The 24,166-nt window shown below is 47.4% G+C and overlaps 1 protein-coding gene across 1 annotated transcript in view; it reads right to left on the bottom strand.

Annotated features, from left to right (window-relative positions):
- The window catches only part of LOC311226000 (germ cell nuclear acidic protein-like), a gene marked incomplete at both ends in the record, with an annotated part of 71,687 nt that overhangs the window by 1,231 nt on the left and 46,290 nt on the right, over positions 1-24,166 (bottom strand). The window contains one exon of the mRNA XM_084311382.1: positions 3,939-4,143. Within this exon, the coding sequence (XP_084167508.1) occupies positions 3,939-4,143 (205 nt within the window). The remainder of the gene's footprint in view (positions 1-3,938; positions 4,144-24,166) is intronic.

Below are 24,166 nucleotides of genomic sequence, written 5' to 3'. Positions count from 1 at the left end.
ATTGTGCAATAAACAAGTAACATTGTGCAATAAACAAGTAACAAGTAACATAGTAGGGCATATCGGTATATGTACATAAGTTATTTACAGAGCATGGAGGACATGCTAGGTCCTTTGGTAGTGCAATACACTGTTAGCTACGGATGAGGCACTGGGTCTTTTCTGTACATGCCAATTTATACAATCTCCGGTTATACTATACTATTTTTAAAGTGACCTTTCCTTAGTGGCCATAAGTGTGGGCGTGTGCAGCATGAGTGTGTGCTTGCTCATGTTAAAGTGGCTGCTAGTGTGTGAGCGTGTACAGTGTGTGTGTCGTGTGTGTGCTCATGTGTGCCTGTGTGTGGAGAGTTCAGTGTTCAAGGCTCTGATGGCCTGGGGGAAGAAGCTGAGCCGAAGTCTCTCTGTCCTAGTAGCTGGTGTTCGCAGGCGTCTGCCTGACCTCAGCAGCATGAACAGGCTGTTGTTGGGGTGGTGTGGGTCTTTCATTATTCTGCAGACTCTGGATTTGCACCTCTTGTTGTATAGGACCTGCAGGGGTGGTAGTGCAATACCCGTGGTACGCTCGGCTGAGCGCACCACTCTCTGTAGGGCCTTCTTGTCCTGTGCCGTTTCCATACCAGGCAGTGATGTTTCCAGTCAAGATGCTCTCTACAGCTCCGGAGTAGAAGGACTGGAGTATCTTCCCAGATACTCTGAACTTCCTTAACTGTCTCAGGTGGTAGAGGCGTTGCTTCGCCTTTTTTACGACTGAGTCTATGTGTGTTGTCCATGTCAGATCCTCTGCGATGTGGACCCCCAGGTACTTAAAGCTGCTCACCCTGTCCACGGTAGCCCCGTTTATCCTCAGTGGTGTGTGAGCCTCCTGCTGTCCTCTCCTATAATCCACGATCAGCTCCTTGGTTTTACCAATGTTCAGGAGCAGCCTGTTGTCCTGGCACCAGCGTTCCAGTACCTCAACATCCTCCCGGTAGGCCTTCTCGTCGTTGTCCGAGATCAGCCCCACCACCACTGTGTCGTCCGCAAACTTCACTATGGAGTTGGAGCTGAACTTGGCCACACAGTCATGTGTGTATAGTGAGTACAGCAGGGGGCTCAGAACACAGCCCTGGGGGGACCCGATGCTCAGGGTGTGATGCTGTTGGAGGTCTGACCCCCCACCCTGACCGCCTGGGGCCTTTCACTCAGAAAGTCCAGTATCCAGGCGCTCAGAGCGGAGCTCAGACCCAGCTCGATCAGCTTGTCCACCAGTCTGGTGGGGACTATGGTGTTGAATGCTGAGCTGTAGTCAATGAACAACAGTCTCACATAGCCCCCCTTCTGACGGTCCAGGTGAGAGAGGGTGCTGTGCAGTACTTGGGAGACCGCATCGTCAGTGGACCTGTTTGGCCTGTATGCAAATTGCATAGGGTCCATATCACTGGGGAGGGAGGCACAAATGTGATCCTTGACCAGCCTCTCGAAATATTTCATGGCCACAGAGGTGAGTGGCCGAGGGGTTCAGAGAGACGCAGCTGTTGGTGTACAGGGAGAATAGTAGTGGGGACAGAACGCAGCCCTGTGGGGAGCCAGTGCTGATAGACTTGGGATCGGAGATGTTAATTCCCAACTTCACCCGCTGTGACCGGTTTGTCACAAACGTGAAGGAAAAAAACAACGACATGCATGACAGCTTCTTAGATAGGGATGATTCATGGAGACAGGGGTCAGACTCCCCATTCATGGAGACAGGGGTCAGACTCCCCATTCATGGAGACAGGGGTCAGACTCCCCATTCATGGAGACAGGGGTCAGACTCCCCATTCATGGAGACAGGGGTCAGACTCCCCATTCAGAGAGACAGGGGTCAGACTCCCCATTCATGGAGACAGGGGTCAGACTCCCCATTCAGAGAGACAGGGGTCAGACTCCCCATTCATGGAGACAGGGGTCAGACTCCCCATTCAGAGAGACAGGGGTCAGACTCCCCATTCATGGAGACAGGGGTCAGACTCCCCATTCAGAGAGACAGGGGTCAGACTCCCCATTCATGGAGACCGGGGTCAGACTCCCCATTCATGGAGACAGGGGTCAGACTCCCCATTCATGGAGACAGGGGTCAGACTCCCCATTCATGGAGACCGGGGTCGGACTCCCCATTCAGAGAGACAGGGGTCAGACTCCCCATTCATGGAGACAGGTGTCAGACTCCCCATTCAGAGAGACAGGGGTCAGACTCCCCATTCATGGAGACAGGGGTCAGACTCCCCATTCATGGAGACAGGGGTCAGACTCCCCATTCCATTTAGATACCTTGGGATAAAAATGGACTCCAATCTTACATTTAAAAAACAAATTAAATCGGTAGTAAACAATGCAAAGTTTCACTTATCAAACTTCCGTCACATCAGAAACTCTCTGTCAACAAAAGCAGCAGCACTGTATTTTAATGCCATTATTATGTCACACTTAACATACTGTCTGACTAGCTGGACACAAGCCTCCTGTACAACATTACGATCTGTACAGGTAGTTTACCATCAGGCTGTGAAAGTTCTGGACAGGAAAACAAACAGCCACCACCATTGTCATAGCATAACAAACCAGAACCTACTGAGCTGGGACAATCTTGTCAAATTCAAAGATGCCTGCCTTACCTATAAAATCCTACATGGCTTGGCTCCTCCCCCCCTCTGTACTTTCATAAAACGGAAAGCATCTGCTGATAGATATACCAGGTCTGTAGTCAGAGGGGACTGTGTAGTCCCAAACAGGAGATCTGCTTTTAGTCAGACAGCCTTTTCCGTGAGAGCAGCCCACACCTGGAACAGTCTGCCAACACGGCTCAGGGAGTATCAAAGTTACATCTCATTTAAAACTAACTTAAAATCATGGTTGAGAGATGGTCAAGTGTGCGACCATTTTAACTGAGGGGTTGTATTTTAATGTATTTATTTGTATGTATTTTAGTGTATTGTAACCTATACTGATTCCTACTGTGTTTTAATTATTGTACTATGTTTTTTAACTGAGGGGTTGTATTTTAATGTATTTATTTGTATGTATTTTAGTGTATTGTAACCTATATTGATTCCTACTGTGTTTTAATTATTGTACTATGTTTTAATTATTGTTGTGCTCATGTCACCTGCCCCAGAGACTACAGTTGAAAATTAGCCAACTTGGCTAAACTGGCATATTTACAGTCAAATGTTCCTTAATATGCACTGTCTCTGTATTTTAAACCAATAAATACAAATACAAAAATTCATGGAGACAGGGGTCAGACTCCCCATTCAGAGAGACAGGGGTCAGACTCCCCATTCATGGAGACAGGGGTCAGACTCCCCATTCAGAGAGACAGGGGTCAGACTCCCCATTCATGGAGACAGGGGTCAGACTCCCCATTCATGGGGACAGGGGTCAGACTCCCCATTCATGGAGACAGGGGTCAGACTCCCCATTCATGGAGACAGGGGTCAGGTCTCATTAGTCCCGTTATCAAGATGGCGGCAGAGTGAACAGACTTCTCTTTAGACAAACGTTGCGGCATCCCATCTAATGGGAATTCAGTAGAATTACAACCATCGGCACAGTGCACTCTCGTGTGTAGAGCACTACAAATACAAACAATGTAAAAAAATAAAGTCATAACTATTGGTTTAAAAAATAAAGAGCATGTTTTTTTTCGTAGCAACCCCTGCGAACAACCCCCATAATTCCATTCTATTCTCGTTAATTCCCATATATTCCCATTAACCCTTTCACTGCCGCACTAACCAAAACGGTTAACCCTTTCACTGCCACACGACAGAAGGTTAACCCTATACGGCGACCGTCGGTTGTGCGGATAGTAAAGGGTTATAACCTTCTGTCGTGTGGCAGTGAAAGGGTTAATTCCCATAGAATGTTTCCACCACTGAACGTTCCCGAAATGAGAGTGTGGTTGGACGACGTACGTGTTCTTGCAGCGGGTGCACTGGTACTGGTGTTTGTACTTGATGTCGTAGCTATGGCAACGCGTCACCATGGGGAGCTCCGGGTGGGCCAGCGTGGCCTTCTGGGCGTACAGCTTCCAGAGGCTGCCGTGGCCGTTTCTCACGCCGTTGATCAGCCAGGTGGCAGCGTGGCACATCTCGTGGACCAGTGTGTCCCTCAGACGATCTGGGAAATCAAGGAAGGATAGAAAACAAATTCCAATTACCTTGGCAATTTCAAAGATATTCAAGCACATCAGGACGCTCAGTGACTCTATGCAGCAACACTAACCCATCCATTCTACATGCGTTGCACACACATCCACACGCTCACTTTAAAAAGGAACACGCCAACATTTTGGGAAATTAGCTTACCGTCTTCTCCAGAGAGAGACAAGAAGATGGATACCAGTTTCCTTCTCTGTGCGTTCAGTAGAAAGCCATCTGTCTGCATGTTAGCCTAGCTTAGCACAATTAATGGAAGCGGACAGTGACGGGTAGCCTTTGGGAGAGGTGTTAGTTGGACAATGCCTAGGCTACCAGTCACTGTCCGCTTCCATTCATTGTGCTAAACTAGGCTAACATGCAGCCAGATAGATTTCTACTGAACGCACAGAGAGGAAACTGGTATCTATCTTCTTGTCTCTCTCTGGAGAAGACCATAAGCTAATTTCCCAAAATGTTGCCGTGTTCTTTTAAACATCCAACACATTTTACTGTATGAAGCACAATCTTAGGAGGCTCATAGTACAGAACCAAGCATTTCACTGCAATGTACATGTACCTTATGTGACAAATAAAACAAAACTTGACAAACACCTTGAAATACATCACTCAGGTGTCCTAGCATGTTTATTACAAAGACCCCTCGAGGGGTTGACCGAGTAATCTGCCATTCAATTTTCTCATCTACATTTTGTGTTTAGAAATTTGTAGCCTTGCAAAAGCTGTGTGTTGCACATCAAATGTCACGCCCGCTCTGTGAATATGAAATAACGATCTCGGCCAAAAGGCTGGGAATCGCAGTGGGTGGTTGCCATGGTAACTAAGGGCAGAGACGACTGGATGGCTGAAGTGAAAAATATAACTCGCGTTTCTTAAATGTCTCTTGCGGTGGAAAATAGCTGAGTTGATGCAAAAGCTTTCCTGTGCTCCTTTACGAGAAGTTATTTCTGCATTTCTTGTCTTGCACCGTCAGGCTATATCCATTTAAACTGTCAAACCACAAGATTTTTTTCAAGATCTGTGAAAAATACTTGTTTGAGAATGTTCTGCAACACATAGTGTGTGTGTGTGTGCGCGCGTGCGTGTAGCATGACCAAATTAGTATGTTCACAGTCTTCGGGCAAAATGGCCAACAGTGTCAACAGCGCCTTGGTGTGAATGTCTGCAACTGTGTGAGTGAGTGTGAAGCAGGGTGTTGCTGAAAGAGCATTCATGCTCAGAGAACCTACCCCTGGTTAATAAAGAACCGACCCCTGGTTAATAAAGAACCTACCCTGGGTTAATTAAGAACCAGAACCTACCCTGGGTTAATTAAGAACCTACCCTGGGTTACCACCCAAGATGTTTTCCCATAAATTAAGTCTACACTTATATTTCAAACCAATGATCGTGCCTTACCGAATTTCCACAAGTAATTTCTTTACTCATAAATTATATAAAAAAATGCACGTTGTCGTCTGCTGTGAACATTCAGATCATTGTCCCGGTAATGAAATAAACCTTTACATTTCTGTACTCTTGACCTTCTTTGCTCAAAGTAACAGGAGAGATGCCACCACATGGCTCATGCGTAGACGACGACGACGATCGAAATCAAACTATCACAAAGTTGTCCTGTTTGACCAATGAGTCCGTCGACTTCGAATGTGCAAGAAGAACGACGACACGTGCAACAGATTCTTGGATACGGATAACTCCCCGTTCAAAGAGGTCCCTGTGACCCAGAGTGAACCCTTTAGACGGGCTTTGTGAAGAAATGGTTAAAGTAATGATAATTACTCATCAGTCACAGGAGTCTTCAATAACGCTGAATCCGCTTTGTGACTGGATTTGTTCTCTTCACGTCTGAGGTGATCTTTGCTGGCAGACGACTCCTTCAGACAACCTCTGCTACTTAACGCAGGGTTCCCACAGACATTGCAAAATTAAATTCAAGGACTTTCAAGTACTTTTCTAAGCACTATTTTTAGTATTTTCCATTTTAAAAGGGCACTTAAAAGGATACAATGCTGAATGATGTTTTTGAGTGTGCAGTACATCCACAGCTAAAGAGATTGGTTTTATCGGGTATCACAGTGGCTAAAAAGCTGATAGCATCACGATGGTTCCAACCGGAAAAAATTTGCCGAAAGGTCTGGATTATTACATATCTCGATGTGATCTATCAAGAAATATATACAGCAAGAATTTTGGGTCTCAATGAATCCAAAATGACATTGTGGTTAGAAGTGGTGGAGAAAATAAAAGCTAGCATATAATGGTAATGTCTGGTTAGGAGCAAGGGAAAATGGATGGATTATCCAGGGCGGCTACGTGGCGTAGTGGGCAAGGCACTCGTCAACGAAATGCTGGAGACGCTGGGCTCGTCAGTTCGAGCCCAGCGCTCCACATTTGCTTTCAGTTTAGCTGGTCGTCAGTACTAATACACATTGGTCGTATTAGGGGGTGGGAAAACTGATGGGTGGGGATCGGGCGTTGTGGACAGCGACTCCTACAGGTCGGTTGGTGCGCCTGCGCAGTAGAATCAGGAAGTGTCGGGGGCAGCGTGAGCCTCCCACGCGTTACTCCTCGCCACTGAGAGATCGAGCTGCGCAGGTGAAAAGATGCGACTGCTGTTACCTCAAGTACCGGAGGGGACTTGTGCTATGTATGACTTAGTCCACATTGCAGCCGGCTTGTGGGAGGCAAGAAACAGCGTCCGTGACAGGGGAGGGTTGAATTGGATGATACGAAATTGGGATGGGAGAAAATATAGAAAATGGGAGAAAAAGTGGACCAAAAAAAAAAAAAAAAATGGATGGATGGATTATCCAATTTTGTCCGGATTGTCCGGGAGGGGGGGGGGGTACGAGCTGGAGCATATGTGTGTAGGTTTTTAGATAACAGGTATTAAGGGTATATCCTATATAAGACAATTAACTAAAATGTGATTTCATTGGATGTGCACTGTCAACTAATGCTTGTATATCTTATCGTGTGTTGTCATGTTTGTTTATGTGTTTGTTTAAAAAATAATAAAAAAATTAAATACAAAAAAAAAAAGGATACAATGCCCTCAGGTCGCTACAGGTCCATCCTAACCAGACACACACGTTTCACAAACAGTTTTTTCCCCACAGCAGTCCAAACACTGAACACCCTGGCCCGCCCCCCTTTGCACAAACGGGCAAGCATCTGTCACCAACCGACACTGTTACCGTGACTGTCCTATATGTATTTATGTATATATGTTTTGACGTTTTTGATGTTTGATGTCCGTTTCATGTTTGATATAACCAGTGCTCAACATCTGTACCGAAAACAATTACCACCAACCATCGTTGTGTGGCATTAAAGTATCTTGTATCTTGTAATTCACTTTTAAATGCAGTTTTTTATTGACACGAAAATCGGATCCAAATTTGATGGCTTAAAACCCATTTCGGACAATTAGTTACACTTTAGATTAACCCTTTGGGTGCCTTTCACATAGAACTACGTTTCTGTCGCCCGACGGTTGAGTGCCGGAAACGTAGATCTAAGTTTTTCTCACGGTATTTCTTTTATTCGCCATTGCCATTCATAATTCAGTGGGGCACCTTGTGCATACTGTTCTGAATGTGTCTGAGCTGGCAGACGGTCTTATACGGCCCTCTAAAGCCTTCAGGCCGCTATTGCACTCCATTAGAAACGGTGTCCTAAACACTCCGGCAAAACACACGCTTGTAGGGATGGCTTGGACAACTGACCCCGCCCGCCCGTTCATGTGCAATGCCCAATAACGTTGGAGACAGGATCGCTGTGGATAACTGGAATGGCGATCAGATAATTGGATTATTTGTTTTTGGATTACATCAGATACCAGGTAAGGACTCTATAAATCCAATCTTGCGTTGATCTGATATTTCTTTCTCCCGCGATTGAAGCTATCTGTGTGTGCTGTGTGTGGCTGTTTACCGTTGGGTGCAGGAGGGGAGGGGGGGAGCGCCGCGCTCCAGGGCCCATTTCATGTATGCACGAGGAGACATAATGATCATCTAGCGTTGATTTCAGGAAGATTCGATAAACAGGCGAAAAATTACAACGCGATAAGTGAATTACACAAAAACGCTATTATCGCGTCTTTTTCCTGGAATTACTCAGAAGCACCCAAACTATATTCATATTCAAAACGGTATAAAACGGAAATGTACGAATGAAAAAAGTATCCGTTTCTTGCACGTTGACTGGAAGCAACTCACTGACAATCGACGGCGTTATTAGACCCATAGCTATAATATAAAATATAGGTTTAGCTCTACAAACAAGGTGAGCGATTACATGGGGTTAATGGACGGCAAGGCCAGATGCACTTATATTTCTTGATTCAGAACTATTTTATCATGGATGAACAAATCTGTTTTCAAAGTGAATGGTTGATTGAATTTCAAGGACTTTTTAAGCACCTTGTTAAAAAAAATGGGCTGTTTAAGGAATTCCACTCTGTGACTTTTTTTGGACACAAACCCAGCACTTTAAGCACTTCAAGGACCTTGTGCGAACCCTGTTAACGTGAGCATAATAACGGCCCCTTTTCACCACATCACTGTGACTTGTACACATCTGTAGATTGGCCATTGTTACCCTCGACGAGAAATTAATTGGCTTACACTCATTTACAAAACATTCCTTGGTCTGACCCCTCCTTATTTAAAATGGTCATCTACTCCCTATAACACCAGAGCTGCTCACCATATCTCGCTAGATGTTAACACTTCCTTCCACACTCCTCCTTCCAATTTGCTGGTCCCAGCAGTTGCAACGAGATGACTATCGCAGAGTTGTTTACACACCTGCAACGGTCACCCAGCCTTTTAACTGTAATTTGACTGTTCTGCTTCATGTATGGCCCTTTGTAATTTTATTGGGTTGTTTGTTTTAATGATTTCCCTTACCTCTGTGAATATGTACCATCTGTCTCTTTTCTATTTTCGTCCCCTTTCCCCGTTACACTTCGAGGGGACCTTTTGTCCTCTCGCCAGGCCGTCATTGTAAATAACAATTTGTTCTAAATTGACCTGCCTGGTTAAATAAAGGTTAAATGAAATAAAATAATTAGCAAGCATAGCATACTAGCATTGCTCGACCTGTGTACTTTATACATGTTGCTTTGCTGGGAAAGACCATTCACAGGACAGTCATCAGGACAGTCATCAGGACAGTCATCAGGTCAGTCATCAGGACAGTCATCAGGTCAGTCATCAGGTCAGTCATCAGGTCAGTCATCAGGACAATCATCAGGTCAGTCATCAGGACAGTCATCAGGTCAGTCATCAGGACAGTCATCAGGTCAGTCATCAGGTCAGTCATCAGGACAGTCATCAGGTCAGTCATCAGGACAGTCATCAGGACAGTCATCAGGACAGTCATCAGGTCAGTCATCAGGTCAGTCATCAGGTCAGTCATCAGGTCAGTCATCAGGACAGTCATCAGGACAGTCATCAGGTCAGTCATCAGGTCAGTCATCAGGTCAGTCATCAGGACAGTCATCAGGACAGTCATCAGGTCAGTCATCAGGGTCAGTCATCAGGACAGTCATCAGGACAGTCATCAGGTCAGTCATCAGGACAGTCATCAGGTCAGTCATCAGGTCAGTCATCAGGTCAGTCATCAGGACAGTCATCAGGACAGGTCTTGTTACAGAGCAGCGTTATACCTGCAGAGTCGCACACCTTCTCGGACAGCTCGATGCGGGCGTATCGATTTCCCCCCGGCCCTCGCTCCTGACCTGTGACGCAATAGCCCGCGGTCTTCGTCATCTTCTTATTCCAAGTCACTGACATGGTGGTAGGGAGCTGAAAAGGGGGGAGGGGGTGCAGACAACAAGTGCAAGAAACATCGACAGGTCAGAGAAGAGATGACCGAAGAAAGACATGTTTTTTAAAAGAGCAGAATGTGAGAACGTGCTCACCTGGATGCCAAACACGGTTGTGTTGTACAGCAGGTAGAGTTTGCTGGTGAGCTCCTCCTTGTTCTGCTTGAAGTGACAGCCGTAGCGGGAGCTGGGAGCAGACAGAGACTGGAGGAAGCAGCCGGGCGTCTTACACACCACCACTCTGGAGGGAGACGTAGGTGCAAAACAATTATATATATACATATATAATTAATTATCAATATAATAATGATTAATTAATTTTAAAAGAAAATGGTGATGGTGTATATTTGAGGTGTGAGGTGTATGATAAACTACACCTCTGACGTTTATAACAAACCAAACCGCTTGAAAACCGGTTGAAAATGTTGCATGCTATGGTTATTTCAATAGTACATGCACCGTAGACATTCATGTTATGATGAGTGGGCGGGCTGCCTGTGGCAAAATGGTGCATGGTCATGTGGCAACGTCGGTCTCCATTGGCCAGCAGCGCAGGTGAGTCATCTAGCCTTTATATATGTCTATGGTTAAGTACACCAAGAGTCCACTTCCATCATCCAGCTAACTTTCTGTGCTGTAGTATCCTGTCCCAGTACCCAGATATTATGCATAGCAACATCCTCTTCACGGCAGAGTCTGACGATGTTCAGGTGACCCTTGACCTCTTCACAAATACTCCTATTTCTCTGAGCAATAAACATGCTCTGCTCAAGAGACTCAGAATTAAAGATAGAAAAGCACCCTGGTTCTCGCATGAGTTGTCAACTCTGCTTAATGACCGGAATAAGGCCTGGTCACGTGCTAGACGCTCAGGTGACCCACAACACTGGCTTGCCTTTAAACAGATGTACCACAGCTGTGAGAAAGTCAAAATCATATTACAACTTTTTTTTAACTAGTACTAATACATTTAATTACAAGTTTTGGAAGGCAGTTAACTTAAAGAAAAACAAGACCTCTAATTCACTACCCGCTTATATTAGTGTTGACGATTGTGTTATTTCTAGCCAGAACAAAATTTGTCTTGCATTTAACACTTTAATCGCCGTTGACGCTGGAACACGTCATTCCCCGCCATGCTTATTCTGCCGATGACGCTGGACAGCGTCTTTGATATCAATATTTCAAAAATCTGTGATCGAAATCATATTTCTCCCCCGGAGACATTATATGTACTGGTGAGCCCCTGTCAACTCTCTAACGGTTCAAGAGCGGCATCTGGTGGCCGATCGCCCAGGGAAGAAACAGGGAAGTGGAAGCTGGTGCTCATTTCAATTTGGTCCGATCACTCGCTATAGGTCCCGGGACTCGAGCTCAACACAATGGATATCGATCCGTTGCCAATAACTCGATAAACAACATGATTTGGACGTATATACTATTATACAACCTGGAAATGGATCTGGTATTTCTACATCCCATAATAGAAAAAATTCTGTTCCACGCTCATCTCCCAACGGCGAGAGGAAGCTACGGTGAGTTTCAGCGTTATTTTGTAATGTCTTCTATACTAACTGCTCTAATGATCATATCACCCACACTAGATGAATGATATAACGTTGCCCACGGAATTATAAACGACCCCCCGCCCATCCGGTCAACATCAGATCAAATGTAGTAACTTCTAGAAGTACGTGCAGTTGAGATTTTTTATCTCGCGCCGATTGCTATCAAACTGTATACAATCATCAATATAATGCATTTAGGGCTATAAATCACGTTCTGGAGAAAGCTGCAGAAAACGATAAAAACATACTTATACTTTAGACCGTATTTTAGTATGAATATGTGAATGAAAAAGTATAACGTTGCTACACCCTGAACAATAGATATAGGACTTTGAATGGGCCATGGTAATGTCAATTTAGCAATACAATTTAAAAATTAACTTAAGTCCTTTCTCTCAAATCACTCTGTACTAAGACCACACCAATCTGGGTTCAGGGCCAATCATAGCACATTATCACACTCATTATGTGGCCTCAACCCATAAATCCCTGAAGTGTCTATCACTCTGCCCTCAGATTCATCACTAATGATCGATACGACACTCATCACTGTGTCCTTTATGAGAAGGTTGGTTTGTCCTCACTGATTGAGAGGCACAACAAACACTGGTATTTGTTCATTTTTAAGGCCCTTATTGGTAAGCTACCTCCTTATACTACATCACAACACAGAGGCCCTCTACAGGAAAGGAGAGCAGACCGTTCTTCCTGAGGAGACTCGGGTCCCTCAATGTGTGCAATAAGCTGCTGCAGTCGTTTTACCAGTCTGTAGTGCCAGCGTCCTCTTTTTTGCTTTCATGCTGGGGGGGGGGGGGGGGGGGGGGCTACATCAACAAACTGAACAAGCTGGTGAGGAAGGCTAGCTCTGTAGTGGGGGTCGAGCTGGTCAAACTAGAGGTGGTGGCAGAGAGGAGGATGAGAAGGAAGCTGGCCGCTATCCTGGAGAACCCCTTGGAGCTAGCCAAGATGAGGATGGAGCATGTTCAGCCACAGACTTATCCCGCACCCCCTCTATGAGGAGCTAGCCAAGATGAGGAGCACGTTCAGTCACAGTGTAACTGAGGGGTACAATTCCCTGACTGTATTGAAGAGTATGGTATATTAAACCACTACTAGTTATGTACTTTAATTACTGGCCATACAGTACATATATATGGTGAACACCCACACAAGAATACGGCAATGACACATAAAGTACTATTTAGAGGGTATTTATTATTATCAAAGCAACGTTAGGTTACAGATTGAGAATTATGCTTGCGCTTGTATGGCGAAGAACACACGTAAAGTAAGTCAAGAGCGTAAGTCAATGAGAATAGTATGAATACTAAGATGGGTCTAAACTGACGCCACCTGTGGCATAGCAATTACATAGGGCACACTAGTACCAGCTGGAGACACTGGGGGGTTCCCTCCGGGTGTAAGGCCGGCCGGGGTAGAGGAATGTTCGGTTACAAAGTCTGGGTCAACGAGGAATAACGAGGTTCCAGATACAGGAGCCAGTGCAGTACTCCCTTGATCAGTAGACAAAGCAACAGCTATAATCCAGTATGCTCGACAGCATGGAAGACAGCTAGCCAGCCTCTTCCTAGAGGCGGGCTCGAGTGATGATCCTCACGGGGGGTAGATCCCAAACGATAGTGGGGTCGACGGTTCTCTGCTCCAGCAGTCACGGTACCAAAGCAATATAATCCAACCAGAAAAGGTTCTGCAGTCGCCGGTGTAGGTTCTCCGGTGTACATATCCAACGGTTCTCGTCTAGGACTCCTCGGGTGGGGGCACGAGTTTAGGCCGCCCAGCCTGGATAAGTGCACTAGCTATATACACGACGAACCGGTGGTAATGCTGGTCACTGAAGAACGGTAGCCGCACGATACACTATAAATGATAGACTATTACTTCACATTAGAATAAGTCGAACTCAACGGTACTGCGTTAAACTCTGACACTTTAGCAATCTATTCGCACGCGGTTCTCAAGGCTCTATTCAGAGGCAAAGTTGCTCACTTCACTGCACGTTGTCTCGTGGTGAAGGCATCAAGGTTTAGAAGACAAGTGCTGCCGTGTACACCTGCGCCGTATTTATACGTAAGGTGAATTATCTAGTGCCAACCTCAGTTCTGTCTCGTATTACTGCGCAGACCCTGGGCATGTTGAGACATGCCTGGAGTTGCCTTTGAACTTGCCGTTGGGGGTATGGTCGTTGGCGCCTAGGGGTCGCTGTCCAATAGGAGAGTGAATATTATGGTCTGGTTTGTACCCAGGTAAAGGGATATTCCGTGTATATATACAAACAATATACAAGGGATATCAAACGATATACAAATATTATACAAGGGATCTCAAGCAATAAATATATATATTCGGTTTAATCTGACCCTTTGTAACAGCCGCCTCCTAATTAGTCCGCACCTAATTAGATAAAGCAAAGACAGATTAATCGTCTTGTCAACTACTCAATGTCTGTTGTGGGGGAGTAGGGCAATTTACAAAGTCAGTGGGTCATGATCGTCATCAAGGGAGTCAGGGAGCCTTGGCAACTCTATCAGCCTCGCCACGGGTCGGGTGTAGCGGTGAGGCAGGTCGGCCCTCCTGGGTATACTGGGCTGTGCTCGCCACTGGTGGTCTGGTCGAGTCCGCTGGAAGCGTCGTACTTTTTCTCTTCTATTCAGTATCCAATAGCGACGTCGGATCTCAGCGAAGACTCTCTCTGCCCCAGCGTGGTGCACATCCTCGTCGTATTTCTTTATGATGAGCTTGGTGACCTTGTGTCGGCTGTTGAGGACTATAGGGAACTTGACGTCATCCGTTAAGTCCGGGGCCCGTCTCAGACGACCACCCACTCTGATGAGGTCATGGGCGTCGCGCTCAGGGGCCAAGTGGAGCATTCTGCTGTCTGACGGGACTGGCTTTGATCCCTGCAGACAGTCTAGCTCGTCGGGGAACGAGTCTCTTTGGGCTCGCTGTAGCAGAAGGAGTTCTGCTTCTTCATAGTTAGCTGCATTAATGTCCGTAGTGGAGGGAACCTCAGGGTGGTGCCACAGGAATGTCTTTAACTGCGCACTCTCAAGGGTGAGGCAGTCGTCTATGTTAGGGTCGGTGGGGACTGGTGTGTGCGTCAACCCACAGAACATAGATTTCTTGATCTCTGCCTCCTCTTGACTAGCCTCCCGTGGGGTGGGGTTGGGCCACTCTTCTTCCGGGAGCTTGAGGAACTCAGGACCATCACTGTAGATATTGTGACGTGTGAGGTCATCTAGGGACATCCCCCGTGTGATGACATCTGCTGGGTTCTGTTTCGTGTCCACGTACCTCCAGCATGCTGATTCTGTTAAGTCTTGGATCTCTGTGATCCTGACTCCCACGAAGACCTTGTATCTACACGAATCGGACTGGATCCATGTGAGTACGGTCATGGAGTCTGACCACAGGATTGTTCTTTGCACCGGGATGGTGAGTTCACGTTGGATTAACGTGGCGAGTTGCGCGCCTACCAGGGCTGCGCAGAGCTCTAGACGCGGGATCGATTGTTGCTTGCGGGGGGCTATCCTTGAGCGAGCCAGGATGAAGGCTGTGTGTATTTCTCCTCCCTCCTCTCGGCCCCGCAAGTAAGCCACCGAGCCGTAGGCTACTTCTGAGGCGTCGCTGAAGACGTGCAGGTCCATCTGGCACGTCTCCAGCCGCACTGTGGGTGGGAAGTAGCTGCGGCGTATGTTCACATTTGGGAGCGAGTTGAGTTCTTTCTCCCACTCTCTCCAGGTGGAAGCGAGGTGGTCGGGTATGGGGTCGTCCCAGCCCTGTTCCTTGTCCCACAGCTCTCGTACAATCATTTTCGCTCTGGTTGTGTAAGGTAGGATACATCCCAGCGGGTCATATTGTCTGGCGAGTGTTCTGTATACACTCCGTCTGGTGGTCGGTAGAGAGGTCGACCTTCCCTGCTCCGTGGTCAGGGGTGTGTATCTGTAATGGAGCGAGTCTGTTTTGAAGCGCCAGACTAGTCCTAATGTCATTTCTTGGGCTTCACCTGGGATGGTCGCCATCCAGGTCTCGCTGCTTGCTGCCTTTGTCTCTGGGGAGAGGCTGCGCAGTACTTGAGGGTCGCTGCTGGCCCACTGCCGGAGATCAAAGCCGCCTTTGATCAGGGAGGCGCGGAGCTTGAGTAGGAGGGCTTCGGCTTCTTCTGGCGTCGAGACGCTTTGCAGACAGTTGTCCACGTAGAAACTCCTCTCTACACTTTGTCTGACCTCCTCGTCAGCTGCTGGGTCCTCTGCGACATGTTTTTGCAGTGCGAACGTAGCACAGCATGGGCTGCATGTGGTTCCGAAAGGGAGGACCTCCCATTGGTAGATGGATGGTTGCTCATCCCCGATCCTCTCTCTCCATAAGAACCGCAGCAGGGGCTTGTCCTCTTCTACTAGTCGCACCTGCAGGAACATCCCTTTGATGTCGCCGCTGATGGCCACCTTGTCTTGGCGGAAACGTAGTAACACGCCTAGTAGAGAGGGGCCGAGTGTTGGGCCGGGCAAGGGTTCTTTATTCAGGTTCTGTAGTCCGATCTGGTAGCTGCAGTTGAACACAATACGATCCTTGCCGTTGTGGTGGACCTTGTGGAGGGGCACGTACCATGATTCGGTCGTCTGGTCGGCCTCTTGAATGTCAATTTTCTTTATGTGTCCCGCTGTGATTAGCTTGTCAATCTCAGCGCGGTACACAGTGGCTTGAGTGGGGTCTTTGGCTAGACGCCGCTCGGTGTTCAGTAGATATCGCTCCGTCGCTTCTTTTGAGGCGTGGAAGGTGGGCATACCTTCTCGCCTCAAGAGTGGAGTTGCGTATCTCATCACTCCATTGACCTCGACTCTCTTTGTCCTCAGCTCGAGGAGGGTTATGGCATAAGTGTCTTCCTTTGATCGGACGAGTTTCTTTTCATTCTTAAAGGGCATTGCGTCTAATGTCCATAGCCTCTCGACGTGCTGTAAGAGGGTGGTGTCTTCTTCTTTTATTCTTGAGTGGAGGCAGCGAGTGGCTGCTGGTCGGTTGGGAGACCTGGAGAGGGGGCCTTGTAGTGTCCATCCTAGGCGGGTCTCGACTGCTGCTGGACAGCCTCTGGGCCCGATGTGGACCCGGTCCGTTGGGACGATGAGGTGTGCGTGGTCGGATCCTATGAGCAGGGTCGGGGTGGCGCCGTCGATGAGCGGTATAGGTAGTTGACGTAGGTGCACGTATTTTTCCATCAGCTTGGGGATGGGGTAGGTGTACTGTGACAGGCCTATGTCTTGGCTGGTGAAGGCGTTAGTAATCCTATACTGCTTCTCGGGCTGCCCCACTGCTGCTATCGTGAAGGAGACATTTTCACCCTTTATGGTCTTCAGGTCTCTTCTTATAGTACGGATTGTCATTGTTTCTTCGCTCCCCCGCAGACGCAGCCGGGCTGCGGCGGATGCGAGGAGGAGAGTCTTTTCTGACCCATCGTCCAGGACGGCGTAAGTGTCCATGACCTTGTCCTCGTAGCTTAATATCACTCTGACCACTTTCAAGAGTACTCGGGAGCTCCCGCTGCTGGCGGGGTCGATATACATGACGTTCACTCTCGAGCTGCTTGGGGGTACGAGTTTCTTCTTGTTGCTGTCATGTAAGACATCCAAGTGGGCGCCGTCGCACTTGCTGCATTTCTTCTTTAAACGGCACTCGGCTGCCATATGGCTGCGCGCGCAGCGGAAGCAGCGGCGGTTGGCTTTGATCCACTGACTCACCTCGTCAGCGGTCATCTTCTTGAAAGTATCACATTGAGACAGCCAATGCTCTTTCTCACAGTACTGGCATACAATCTTCCACTTCTCTTTCGTCGAGGGGGTGTTGTGGGTCTTGTGCTGCGGTACTGACTCGGCTTGGTGCATAACGGTCACCGACCGGCGGTTATCATTAGATCTCCGAGGTCCATCTCTTGGACTTGGTCCACTCCACACGAACGTATCAAGTCGGAGGCTGCTGACTTCCCTCGCGAGGAAGGCGGCCAGGTCTAGGGGGGTGGCTCGGGACCGTCGGGATCACGGTGGTCTCTCTGCCGCCGAAAGCGCTCTTGGCGGGCTGGAGGGAGCTTCTCTAGTATTCATTCTACATTAGAGTTAGCATATAGTTCATGTCTCCCTTTCTCCTTTTGGGACCCCAGCATCCCTACCAGGGATTGTACCTTGATAGAGAGGTCATCCAATGCTCTATTGTCTTTGGCTGGGGGGAGACGGTCTATAGTTCTTATTTCTTGTATCACGTAGTCCCATATGCGTCCATAACGCTGGTCGAGGGCCACTAGAGCCGCGGAGTATGGGGTGCTTGAGTTGGAATATGCCAGCGCTATATTATGCGCTCGGGGCACCTTGAGATGCTTGAGGAGGATGGCATATTTGTACGACTCATCAGGGACGTCGGACATCATAGTCTCTAAGCACATCCGTAATTCCGTGTACTGTGCTCTGTCCTCGTGCGTAAAGTCTGGGAACGTCGGTGTGCCAAGGTACGATGCCATGGATGGCTGGCACATTGGTGAGCGTAGGGGAAGAGGCCTCCTGGGCGAGTCTCCCCGTACGTGTTGTCGTGGGCTGGTACTTGGTGGGTACCAGAGGCCGGGTACCCAGGTGCTGTTCCTCGGTGCTGACTGTGCGTCAAACTCACCCGTGAGTTGAGTCGGGGGTTTGTAGCGCAGTGACTCAGGGGTGAAGTCTGGGCTGTACTGGGCCTCCTGGTCCTGAGTACGTTGCTGCTGGTGGGCTTGACTTTCCTCCTCTTCCTCTTCTAGGTGCTGAAGTCTTCTATTCAGTCTCTCGGCGGCGTAGGCCGGTTCTTCCCGGTTGCTGGGTCTCGTATGGACCGGTCGGGGAGGGGGTTCGGAGACGTAGATAGGATCCTTCTGTTGGCCGGGTTCCGGGTCACTTGGTCGGGTAGGGGAAGGTGCCCTAGACCCTTGTCGTGATGATGTCCTGGAGCTCCGTGTGGAGAGAGGGGGTGTCGCCCTGGCAATCAATTGTTCTATGTTCTATTATCTGCGCCTGCAGCCGGTCGCGCTCTGCTTCGCGCTGGGCATGGGCGGCGTCGCGCTGTGCATTGGCGGCGGCGCGCTGTGCATCGGCGCGGCCTCTTTCAATGTTCTCTTCCGTCTGGAGGCGTCTGGTGTCCAGTCTTATGCGGTCGTCTTCACTCCTTTGTTGCGCCTGGAAGCGCTCTCGCTCGGTTGCAGAGTGTTCGCGTTCACTAAGGGCTTGCGCTTGGAGTTGCGCGTGAAGGCGCTCTCGTTGGTCTGCAGATTGTTCGCGCTCGCTCGTCTGTTGAGCCTGAAGGCGTTCTCTTTCCATGGTAGAGTGTTCGCGCTCACTTAATTGTTGCGCCCGGAGGCGCTCTTGTTCCATGGAAGAATGTTCGCGCTCACTAAGCGTCTGTGCTTGAAGTCGATCGCGTTCAGTGGAGGCTGCCAGGGTGGCGATGAATGCCTGCGCCAGCATCTGGTCCGCTTCGCTGGGGGATGACACTGACGGAGGTGATCGGCTTCTGACAGTGCTCGTTGGAGATCTGTTCTCTGGGCGCGCCCCAAGGTCCATCTCCTGGGCGCGCTTCTCTTCTGGTGGTGTGTCGGGTTCTGTCCCTGGAGCGCTTTCTTTATCCTGGAGCTCTCCGGGGACTACCCCGTTGATGTTGTCTGGGGGTATAGTCATGTCATGTCCCCCCTGGTCCCCCCCGTGAGCTTGGTCAGTTTCGTTAGAACCCACTGGGGTCTCTACTGGCAGGGTCGCCTGGTCGGTAGGATTTGACATGCTTTGACTATCCGCTTTATCCGCATTTAACGTCTGTTTAAAGCTAGGTATTAGACTGACAGCCTATTCCTCCAGATAGGGAGGTGGCTGACGTTTGCGCTGCGGGCGTTCTAGCTTGGGAGAGCCGCTTGGGGAGTGTTCACCGCTGGCCATGGTTAATATCAATATTATATTAGATATTACACTGATACCATCCGGCTCGAAGGACCAATTGTAACTGAGGGGTACAATTCCCTGACTGTATTGAAGAGTATGGTATATTAAACCACTACTAGTTATGTACTTTAATTACTGGCCATACAGTACATATATATGGTGAACACCCACACAAGAATACGGCAATGACACATAAAGTACTATTTAGAGGTATTTATTATTATCAAAGCAACGTTAGGTTACAGATTGAGAATTATGCTTGCGCTTGTATGGCGAAGAACACACGTAAAGTAAGTCAAGAGCGTAAGTCAATGAGAATAGTATGAATACTAAGATGGGTCTAAACTGACGCCACCTGTGGCATAGCAATTACATAGGGCACACTAGTACCAGCTGGAGACACTGGGGGGTTCCCTCCGGGTGTAAGGCCGGCCGGGGTAGAGGAATGTTCGGGTACAAAGTCTGGGTCAACGAGGAATAACGAGGTTCCAGATACAGGAGCCAGTGCAGTACTCCCTTGATCAGTAGACAAAGCAACAGCTATAATCCAGTATGCTCGACAGCATGGAAGACAGCTAGCCAGCCTCTTCCTAGAGGCGGGCTCGAGTGATGATCCTCACGGGGGGTAGATCCCAAACGATAGTGGGGTCGACGGTTCTCTGCTCCAGCAGTCACGGTACCAAAGCAATATAATCCACCAGAAAAGGTTCTGCAGTCGCCGGTGTAGGTTCTCCGGTGTACACATCCAACGGTTCTCGTCTAGGACTCCTCGGGTGGGGGCACGAGTTTAGGCCGCCCAGCCTGGATAAGTGCACTAGCTATATACACGATGAACCGGTGGTAATGCTGGTCACTGAAGAACGGTAGCCGCACGATACACTATAAATGATAGACTATTACTTCACATTAGAATAAGTCGAACTCAACGGTACTGCGTTAAACTCTGACACTTTAGCAATCTATTCACACACGGTTCTCAAGGCTCTATTCAGAGGCAAAGTTGCTCACTTCACTGCACGTTGTCTCGTGGTGAAGGCATCAAGGTTTAGAAGACAAGTGCTGCTGTGTACACCTGCGCCGTATTTATACGTAAGGTGAATTATCTAGTGCCAACCTCAGTTCTGTCTCGTATTACTGCGCAGACCCTGGGCATGTTGAGACATGCCTGGAGTTGCCTTTGAACTTGCCGTTGGGGGTATGGTCGTTGGCGCCTAGGGGTCGCTGTCCAATAGGAGAGCGAATATTATGGTCTGGTTTGTACCCAGGTAAAGGGATATTCCGTGTATATATACAAACAATATACAAGGGATATCAAACGATATACAAATATTATACAAGGGATCTCAAGCAATAAATATATATATTCGGTTTAATCTGACCCTTTGTAACACACAGACTCAAACCCCCCTGGGCCCTGACACTCCACTAACAGCCTCAGCCAGCCAGGCTCCACAACTGTGGGCATTGACTGCTGCCTACAACTGGAGAACTAACGACTGCAGAACTTGAGAACTATAAGGAATGTCTGACCACTAAGTGTGTCCGACTCTTAACCTCCAAAACCTGCACGGAATATAAGGTATGACATAAATCATGCTAGGGTACAGAGACCCTCACCTGCACCTTGTATATACAGTTTATTTGTCTCATATTTTTTATATTTCAGAGTTAATCATATCGTTATACAGTTTATTCTTCTCGTATTTCACTGATTCTTGAGAGTTGGGACAAAACATGTCCTACATAGAAAAGTCTAATTTATATAAAAAAGAAAGAAATTCATAATGAGTGATATACTCACAAAGTTACATCTAAAGGTATTGTGTATACTGATGTTTTAGCACATATATTTGTTTTTTGGGGGATATTTGTTTAAATGTATAATCTGTGGTTAGAAGCTCCCATGTTAATTATCTTGTCCTCAGCAATGGGTCACATTATTGACCAGCCCAAACAAGCTTGAAAGACCTCTCCACTTGTGAAAACATACATATCAAATCAAAGATAATGGTTATACATGTATAAAACAATGCATGAAACTCAAATAATATTGTCCATAGAAATCTACCTATCAAAGTTGTGTCCTCAGTTTATGTCAACTCTGTCAGACCTTTTCATAAACCTAATTAAATCAGGCAATAGCATGGCCAGCTCTATCCCTGAGGACCCCTTTTCCTTCCCCTGAATGTGGTGAATGCAACACTACCACACATGGTCTGGTAAGTTTTACACTTTTTGATATTTTAGACAAACAATGTCAATATTCCGATGGTCACAGCTGGAACATGTCAACACCGTCTCTCCGTTATTATACTTTTAAAAAACAATAGTGGATTGAATTCAAGTGTTTCAGTGAGATTATTAAGACAGCTAGCAACTGCCAAAAAACTAGCTAGCTGCAGTGCACAATACAGGCTTGGAGGGAAAATGTGTGCCCTTTTGTCAACTCTGTCAGACGTCAACTCCATCAGATTTTGTGTCTGACGGAGTTGCCGTGTAAGCTGACGGAGTTGACAAATCCATTAATAACCTCATAATATGCTATTATTATACTATTTTTGAACATGGTAAAGGATTTAAATGTTATTTCAGAGTTGTATCTGCACAGAAGTGTGCATATAATAGCATGCATTACAATACACTTCTGACTTTTAGAGCATGGGCAAAAAAAAGTAATAGAAATAGACAAGATGGGGGGCGGCTACGTGGCGTAGTGGGCAAGGCGCTCGCCACGAATGACAGAGACGCTGGGCTCGCCTGTTCGAGCCCAGCGCTCCACATTGCTTTCAGTTTAGCTGGTCGTTCATACTAATACACATTGGCCGTATTAGGGGGTGGGAAACTGATGGGTGGGGATCGGGCGTTGTGGACAGCGACTCCTACAGGTCGGTTGGTGCGCCTGCGCAGTAGAATCAGGAAGTGTCGGGGGCAGCGTGAGCCTCCCACGCGTTACTCCTCGCCACTGAGAGATCGAGCGGCGCAGGTGAAAAGATGCGACTGCTGTTACCTCAAGTACCGGAGGGGACTTGTGTATGACTTAGTCCACATTGCATCCGGCTTGTGGGAGGCAAGAAACAGCGTCCGTGACAGGGGAGGGTTGAATTGGATGATACGAAATTGGGATGGGAGAAAAAATAGACAAGATGGGAGACAGGGCACGGAGGTATCGGAGAAAATATTGGAGAGAGGTCCAAAAAAGGTGCAGATTGAAAAGGTCCTGTGAAGGTGCGGTGCTGGAGGCAGACACCCCCCCAGATCAGGATATTCTAGAATAACAATGCCAAACAGCGCAGAGTCTCTCAGACAGGAACAGAAACAAAGTAAAACGCGAAAAAGGCATTCAAGAGAAATACAAACTTTAAAAGAGAAGATTACAAATGTAACAAAGCAACAAAACAACCTGAGAAAAACAATAATGTGCTGAAAAAAGGCTACAAATACATCACCACTGGACTCTCCAGGCACAGAAAAAACAAAGAATATGCTATCAGGAAGCAAAGTAAGGAATCAGAAAATCCAAAAGGCCCTGCTATTCCACCACATCCTCAGAAGAGAGCTGAAGACAAACAAACAAACTCCTGGCCCACGGCGCCAAAAACCAGCACTGAGTGTGTCATCAGGCACGATTCTTAAAAAGTATCGTCTTCTTCAACAAATGAAAGACTTTGGGTTAACCTATAAGTTAATGAGAGAAAGGGAGCATCCTCAGAAAAGGCCAACATTCATACAGGGTGTAACACAGACTGTGCAGGATTTCTTCCTGAACTCTGCACGTGTGACGATGGATAGTGCTATTGATGGCTTTGTCATTATAAATTATTTCCCATATCTTTTAAAATCTTCGAAAGGGAATGATGTAGGTTAGAGTTATCCTATCCCAAAAGTTTTACTCATATTTAAATTCCCCATTAAGAAACACATAATTTAGACACTTTGCATGTTAGGATTTCCTTCAGATTCATGTTGGCATCCATGTATGGCGAAGGCCCGGACTGGCCATCGGGAGCTCTGTCTGTCTGTCTGTCACACACACACAAAGGGAGTCGCATGTGATTGGTGGAGGCGGGACCAGGCCATACAACTGATTGACAGTGGAGATGGCGAATGGAATGGCACTTCTGCAAAATGACAGGAAGAGACAGCGAAAGACAAAACATTTCAAGCATAACCTGCGCTTGAAAATGGACAGTGAAAAAAGAGGAAGGGTCGAGCAGAGGGAAAGAGAAAAATACATACTGCTTACTGCTTGTATTGCACAGAACAGTCAAGATGGAAATGACTGGAAATGAAATGTTTCAACAGTGGAAAAAAGAGGAAGGTGGAGCAGAGAGGGAGGGAGAGAAAAATACATACTGCTGCTGACTGCTTGTATTTCACAGAACAGTCAGATGGAAATTACTGGAAATTAAATGTTTCAACACTTCAACAGTGGAAAAAAAGAGGAAGCATGGAGCAGAGAGGGAGAGAGAAATAAAAATAAAGGCCCTTGCAGGAGATGCCGCTAAATGTGGCAACATTGACCAAATGTTTTCTTGCACCACAGGACCAGCAGGTTAGTCATTGATAAAAATAAACATGCTAGCTAGCTAACATAGCTAACGTTACCATGCATCATCATCATCCCCTGTC

This window comes from Notolepis coatsorum, assembly GCF_963971535.1.
Source record: "Notolepis coatsorum genome assembly, chromosome: 3".
Taxonomy (NCBI): domain Eukaryota; kingdom Metazoa; phylum Chordata; class Actinopteri; order Aulopiformes; family Paralepididae; genus Notolepis; species Notolepis coatsorum.
This window is presented reverse-complemented; position numbering and strand designations above follow the sequence as displayed.